At 38.6% G+C, this 6753-nt stretch overlaps 2 protein-coding genes across 3 annotated transcripts; one reads left to right on the top strand and one right to left on the bottom strand.

The window, feature by feature from the left end:
- The first annotated feature begins 3164 nt into the window (after window positions 1-3164).
- On the top strand, window positions 3165-4692 carry LOC108380657 (putative nuclease HARBI1). 2 transcript variants are annotated; one of them, XM_017637050.1, is made up of 3 exons: window positions 3165-3400; window positions 3457-3685; window positions 3750-4692. In XM_017637050.1, exons 2-3 carry the CDS (start codon window positions 3465-3467, stop codon window positions 4654-4656), a joined length of 1128 nt encoding a protein of 375 aa, XP_017492539.1. In that variant the 5' UTR covers window positions 3165-3400; window positions 3457-3464; the 3' UTR covers window positions 4657-4692. The 2 variants fall into 2 exon arrangements, with proteins under 2 accessions (XP_017492539.1, XP_017492538.1); XM_017637049.1 differs by having other exon boundaries at window positions 3165-3685.
- A 35-nt stretch (window positions 4693-4727) lies between these two features.
- LOC108380656 (uncharacterized) lies at window positions 4728-6168 on the bottom strand. Its single transcript, XM_017637048.1, has 4 exons — window positions 5663-6168; window positions 5202-5601; window positions 4793-5105; window positions 4728-4749 (listed from the first exon to the last, which is right to left on the bottom strand). The coding sequence occupies exons 1-4, from the start codon at window positions 5882-5884 to the stop codon at window positions 4728-4730; spliced, it is 957 nt and encodes a 318-aa protein (XP_017492537.1). The 5' UTR covers window positions 5885-6168.
- Between the last annotated feature and the right edge of the window lie 585 nt (window positions 6169-6753).

Raw genomic sequence — 6753 nt, 5'->3', positions numbered from 1 at the left:
GGTTTTTTTTTCATTTAATAATTTTTAGATTTTTCGAGAGTTTTTTTTTCTTTCTATCGCAACTTACTAATCGCAAGCGACGACATCTATTTTGGTTGTTCAATATTTTTGTTGTCTTTCGCTGCTTGCATGTTGTTGTTTTATGTGAGCGCAACGCAGTCGGAAAGAAGCAGATGATGGAAACTGTGGACGCCATGCGGCAGAGCAGTAATTGCAAAGACCGTGTGAGCGTTCGTACGCGCGCGCTATTGTGGAGCCGACAAATTGAAAATAGGAAAAAAAATAAATAAAAATAAAAGCCGCAGCAGCAGATATAGAAACGAAGTGAAAAATTTTCAAGTTATAGAGAAATGTTAAAATCTTGTGTGCAAATTAAAAATCGCTAAACAAAAATAAAAGTGTGAGCGCGTTTTGCATGCTTAGATATTAAAATGTAAAATAAATGCATCATTGCTGAAAGTTCAGTGGAATAATATTGAAAAAAAAACTCTTTGTCTAGACTCGGGTCCGTGTGATTTGTGACAGCGCTCTTGACGCGACGAGTGTGTGTGTAAAGATTTGCTAAGCGCGCTTGCATAATAAATAATAACAAGTTTGTCTGGTTACTTCTTGGATACCCTGTATATCGCTGCTAGTATCTCTTTTAAGAGACCAACAGTAGTTGGAGAGCTAACTAATTTTTAGAATTTCCTGGTTTAATCGTTCACTTTGTTCATCGGTCATCTGGCCTAAATTTGATGGAAATATATACAAATGACCATGGAGATGGTGCAATTTAATGGGCATAGTGCAACTCAAGGCATGGTAGGCAGACAGCATGTCACTTACTATGTCTTCATACTGTTCACTCTTTTTGTTTCCAAGAAAATGTTTACACACAGAAGAAAAACCTGTCCATGCATTCATTTTCTAAAGACGTAATTTCTTGTAAAAAATTTCCGTCCCTAATCAGTTCCCGTATTTATGGACCGACAAAAATACCAGCTAAAAATATAATTTAATTTTGTTTTAAATCATGGAAAAATACCGTTGTACCTTCTTTCAATTTCGCGTAAGTTATTCGTTGAAAAAAATTTTCAAGATCATTTCTGTCACGTGCTTTCACAAATTGCTCTTTTAAACCCAGTTTAATATACAGCGGTGGTAGAATAATGTCCGTTGGATTAAGCAGAGGAATATGTATACTATTCTTTTCACCAACTACAAATTACGTACCTGGAACCCAATCTTTTTGAACGTAGTGCAGGCTAGTTGCTCAACTGGCAAGATGTATGGAGTGTGCTGACAAATATTCTTAATACCTAGCGATCTTTTCTGTAATCTTTAAAAAAAAAATGTTGTTTGTTCTTTCGTCACCACATGTGGGGGCCCCTAAATTAGAAATATAGAGCCATATGCTATCTAACTAATTAAATATAGTTAGTTTATAGGTATGTATGTATATATATATGTACATACATAATCAAAAACGGCACTAAATAAAGCATTACTAAGCCATTTATTATTCGATTTTAATTTGCTTATGACTTTTGGAGAACTAATTGTATGTACTTTTTTATAAAGATAATTTTTAATAATTTTTTTTATTGCCTCACAATCAAATAAGAGCGTGAAGAAAATTAAAGTTTTTTGAAAAAATTACGTTTTTTTCTATTAAAAGACCAGTACTAAGCCTTTCTCCAGCCGATTTCAAACTTTTTTCTTTATTAGAGAGGTAAAACCCGTGTCGTTCAAACAGAGGAAACAACTTTAAATTCGGCCAAAACCACAACAAAGTTATAACTTCTTGAATGCCTTCCTATCCTTTTCACTGCATTCCTATCCCTTCCAATGCCTTTCTATCTCTCCCAATGCCTTCTTATCCCTTCCAAAGAAGGGATATCCCTTCCAGTGCCTGCCTATCCCTTCCAATCCCATCGAATGCCTTCCACTGCCTTTCTATTCCTTCCAATGCCTTTCTATCCCTTCCAATGCCTTCGTATTCCTTCCAATGCCTTCTTATTTCTTAACAATTTCGTTTGACATCCATATTCCATATAACTTGTGCACAAGTAAACTAAATTCCAAATTTCAAGCAGGTGGCAACCCTCTTCAAAATATTTTCTAACTACTACCTTCTGAAAGCCCCCTCCTCTTGACAACCATATGGTGATACATATTTATCTTTATTTAATTCCCTTAATTCAAATTGAATTTGATTTTTTAAACAGGAGGCAAACCTCCTATGGATGAATTCAGGAACAAAGCTTTTCAAAACCATTTCGATTGATGCCCTGTTTTGAAATAATTGATTTTTTTAAATAATTTGAATATGATTTTCTAAAAGGTGGCTCTATTCAAAAAAGCAAAACATCGCTTGCTCATCTGCAGTTCAATATTTTTAATTTGCCACTTCATTTTGGCAAGCCGAACGAACAATAAGGATATGATGGAAGATTATTAAATAATTTGAATTTAATTGTTCAACAGGTGGCAACACTTTTCGAAAAAATACAACCAGTTTGCACATCTACAGACCAAGCCCCTTAATTTGACTTCCCAGTTTTAGTAATTGAGTGAACGGTGCAGATCGTACATCCTCCACAAAAAATCCCTTCGCGTATTATAGATATAGATAGATAATAATAGATTGGAGCTTACACATATGTTAGTGTTTGGCCGAGCTTCTCCTCCGATTTTTGGCATGCGCCTTGATGTTGTTACACAAAGTGGAGGGACCTACAGTTTTATGTCGACCTTGAACGGCCATTATATTTTTATGAGGTTTGCCATTGCCTGTCGAGGGGCGACCGCTGTTAAGAAAAAGCCTTTTTTCTAAATTTTTTTGCGATGTTGCTTTGACCAGGGCTTGAACCCAGGACCTGCGGAGTCGAAGCGCGCACTGCTTACCACTACACCACAGCGCGCTTGCATACATTTATACAAATCTAAATGGATGGGTGTAAATGTAGATATGAATGTATAGTTTTTTCTCCTTCTATGCGGCTTGTTGGCGTTGGCGGCGTCTGCTCTTAATGACTGGGCCTAGACAGATTGCGAGGAATGCTGTTAAAATAGAAATAAATAAAAAAAAATTAATTAATGATGGTTATAAAAAGTGATGTGCAATTGCAAAACAGCCATCGTTAAAATATAATTAAGTGAAGTTAAAGCAATTACGGCCATATTATTGACACTCCGAATTTGCCGGAATAAGAATATTTACGGAATAGAGGAGAATTAGTTGGAATAAGTGTATTATTGACGCATAGAATAAAACGGAATAAGGTGTAATAAGAAAGTCAGAATTGTTATTCCGGGGAATAACTAAGCGGGCAGAATCGAGCGAATAAGGCAGTTATTCCATGTTATTCGTTCAAAATTCATTATTGACTTACATCTGCTTTAGAAATACATACAGGTAAGAAATGTAAACTGTTTTTAGTTTGTAATTATCCTTTTTTTTATCCATTTTAGGTGATATAATGGCGCGCCCATCTCGAACCAATGTGCTGATCGGAATTGACCGTGCTCAACGCATTTACGACGAAGACCATAACAATAGACGACCATACATAATGCTAGAACGAAGAAAAATGCACTCGTGGGACGATTTTGACTTTTTTTCTCGATTCCGTATGACAAAGGCAAGATTTGTACACGTGCTACACTTGATTGTGCCTTACATGCCAGAGGTACATCAAAGGTATCAAAAGCTGTATTGAGTTCATATGTATACTGATTTAATATTTTTTATTTGTACTTTACAGACAACGCTATATCTCACACGAAGTGCAGCTACTATGCACATTGCGTTTCTTGGCTGCTGGTAGCATGCAGTCTATCGTTGGTGATATTATAGGAGTTTCCCAACCTACGATTAGCAACTTGTTGCCAAAGGTGTGCAAAGCAGTTCTGGGACTACTGCCTGACATAGTTAGAATGCCGCGGACACAGGAGGAACTAAGAACGGCGGCTGCCCTTTTCTACATGTTTGGAAATTTGCCAAGAGTCATTGGAGCCATTGACTGTACACACATAAAAATTCAGTCACCGGGAGGCCCAAACGCGGAAATATTCCGAAACAGGAAGGGATATTTTTCTTTGAATGTACAAACCGTTGCAGCAGCTAATCTCAAAATCATGAACATTGTTACACGATGGCAGGGTTCGGCACACGACTCGACTATATTTCGGTCGAGTGCACTATGGCAGCAATTCGAAGCGGGCGAATTTCGCCACTACATTTTAGTCGGTGATCCCGGCTATGCCAATTCTCCCTTCCTGGCAACGCCATTCGCAGAAAATAGTTCTGAGCTTCGCGCTGGATTACAACACGTACAGGAATATCAGCGGGCAATTATCGCCACCAGGAATTGCGTGGAACGCTCATATGGAGTGCTGAAGCGACGCTTTCCAGCATTGGCCTATGGTTTGCGTGTCAAAACATCGACTGCACAAATGCTTGTTGCGACCGCTGCAGTACTCCACAACATCTGTTTTGATGAGAATGAGCAATTACCCAACACACCACCTGGCTTCACGAGCAACGAAATAGAGATCAACAGTGGTGCGACAGAAGATACTCCAAATAGTAACTATGGCAGGAATGTACGCAACGAACTCCTCGATATGTTTCGTCGCCAAGTGAACACACACACCAATCACTTGCCTTGATTAGAAAAGGGAGGATAATTTCATTTAATTCATTTATTTTTTGCAATGAATAACATATTTTATATATTTATTTAAGTATAGGTTGTGACGCTCCTGCGCTTCTTGTTCCCGCTTAGCGAAGTATTGCATTACTTGCTTCTGAGCAGTTATTTGTAGCATAACCGCTTCCATATTAGCAGTATGTAACTCGATGGCATGGCGCATGTTTGTTGCGTGGAGTTCGCGTGACTGCGTTAATTCAAGATTTATAAGCTGCTGGCGCATTTCATTTTCGGCATTATTTGGGTCACGGAATCTGCGTTTCCGTGCTTGTCGCTGTTGTGCAACTGTTGCAAAATATTGTCGCGGTTCTACTGCCGATGCTTCCTTGGGCAACGGCGAGCTGGTGGAGACGATTAAAGGACTGGAGAAGTTACAGCTGGGAGTCAATATGGTCGATGACGGCTTCGCTGTAGAAGAAACGAATTACTGAAATTACTCGATCCAATTAATATAATATGTACATGTACGTATGTATGCTCCTACAAACATATGTATATTTGTACCTGTGATATTCACAATTTGGACCTCCTCTAACGTCGTGTTTTGAACACCCAATACATCTTTGTTTTGAACATACAATGGGGTATGTGTATCATCCGGCATTTGTGTTTCGGGCAATGCTTCCGTATTCAGCAGTGAGTGCTCTTTGCTGTTTGCCGAACTTCCATAAATTACCATATCGCTGTCAAATTCGGAATGGAGGCCACAGAAGCGATCACGCAGAATCGCAAGCAATTCTAGCATGGTTCCAGTGAGAGGAACGGTTAAAGACACTGGCATGGGTTTCGCAAGTCCGCCACCAGTTCCCATTGAAACTTGCCGCTGCCATGTCGAATATGTCTGCAAATACTGCTTTATTTGCTTGAACCGATTCTGCAGATGTAGTGGTTCGCGAACAATTCCCTGAAAGAAAAAATATTTAACACCATTTAAAATAAATTTTAAATAATGAAAAAATAATAACCGTAGAAGCGCGCTCGGCGTTCAATATATTCGCGATTTTCCGATACTCCTGGGCCCGTTGCTCCGGCGTGCAACCGTTTGTCGCCTGATTTAAAATGCCATCGCGACCGACATCAACAAGTGCGCGCACAAAGCGCAACGTCTCCTCCGCCGACCAATTCGCAGATCTCCGTGCTCGAGGAACTCGCGACTTTTTCTTGTCTTTTTCTTTATTTTCGTTCATAGCACACAAAATCGCAAATTAAAATTGTTAACAAAACCACAACACAAAAATAATTAAGCAATTTATTCAAAAATTTTATAATATTTTGACACTCCGAATGTCAATTCCTCTCTTCGGAAAATCTATTGGAATAAATATTTATTCCTCTGCCGGAAAGTTATTCGCCGCTATTCCATAGTGAATAATTGACAAAAAAGTTATTCCGCCGTCGCTCAGAATTGCCCAGAATAACTAAACCGTTGAATACGAAGGAATAACGACAAGTCAATAATATGGCCGTTAGATCTAAATGCCGAAATTGGTTTATTACAACGCTTTTATCAACTTGCAATGTTGTGTGTTTAGAAACTTTCAATGTTGTGGATCCAGAAACTTTCAATGTTGTGTGTCCGACACCATAAAAGCTTTGCTTTGAAAAGTTCATATAAAAAAGCATAGTGCATAGGGCGACATCTGTAGTGAATAGGGCGAGGTAGATGACATCTAGATGTCGCCCTATGTACTACATTTGCTACAGCTACAAATAGAATTTGTTTTGATAACTTTTGATTTTGAAATTTTAGCAAAAGTCATTATAAACAATCTATGAAATTGAAAATGAAAAGCGTGGGGCGCATGTAATACCCACTGGGAAAATAGGTAAGCACCTTACGAGGTAAGCCATGTTTTCTTTCAGTTTTTAGTACCAAAATTGTCATCATGGCCAATGTCATCTACTAGTAAAGCACAAAATGAACACCTCCAACGACACATTACGTTGTCAGTTGCAAAGTAACGTGCAGCCGAAGTGATCTCCAAGCGCCGAACTACTCCGAGCGACTTCTCTGCATTACACGTAACTTACTTTGTAAAGCGGCTCAGAAGTATGT

Source organism: Rhagoletis zephyria, unplaced genomic scaffold, assembly GCF_001687245.7.
Source record: "Rhagoletis zephyria isolate East Lansing unplaced genomic scaffold, Rhagoletis_zephyria_1.1 Rzeph_scaffold_19950, whole genome shotgun sequence".
NCBI classification, from domain to species: domain Eukaryota; kingdom Metazoa; phylum Arthropoda; class Insecta; order Diptera; family Tephritidae; genus Rhagoletis; species Rhagoletis zephyria.
Note: the sequence above shows the minus strand (reverse complement) of the source record. Positions and strands in the feature narration are given on the sequence as shown.

What these genes read in the sequence shown, in the direction of transcription:
- LOC108380657 (XM_017637050.1), top strand. Translation starts at nt 3,465, where the DNA reads ATGGCGCGCCCATCTCGAACCAATGTGCTGATCGGAATTGACCGTGCT. An exon ending in ATGCCAGAGGTACATCAAAG is followed by an intron (nt 3,686 to 3,749) that starts GTATCAAAAGCT and finishes TGTACTTTACAG; the next exon opens with ACAACGCTATATCTCACACG.
- LOC108380656 (XM_017637048.1), bottom strand. Translation starts at nt 5,884, where the DNA reads ATGAACGAAAATAAAGAAAAAGACAAGAAAAAGTCGCGAGTTCCTCGA. An exon ending in ACGCCGAGCGCGCTTCTACG is followed by an intron (nt 5,602 to 5,662) that starts GTTATTATTTTT and finishes TTTTTCTTTCAG; the next exon opens with GGAATTGTTCGCGAACCACT. An exon ending in CTACAAATAACTGCTCAGAA is followed by an intron (nt 4,750 to 4,792) that starts GCAAGTAATGCA and finishes CAAGAAGCGCAG; the next exon opens with GAGCGTCACAACCTATACTT.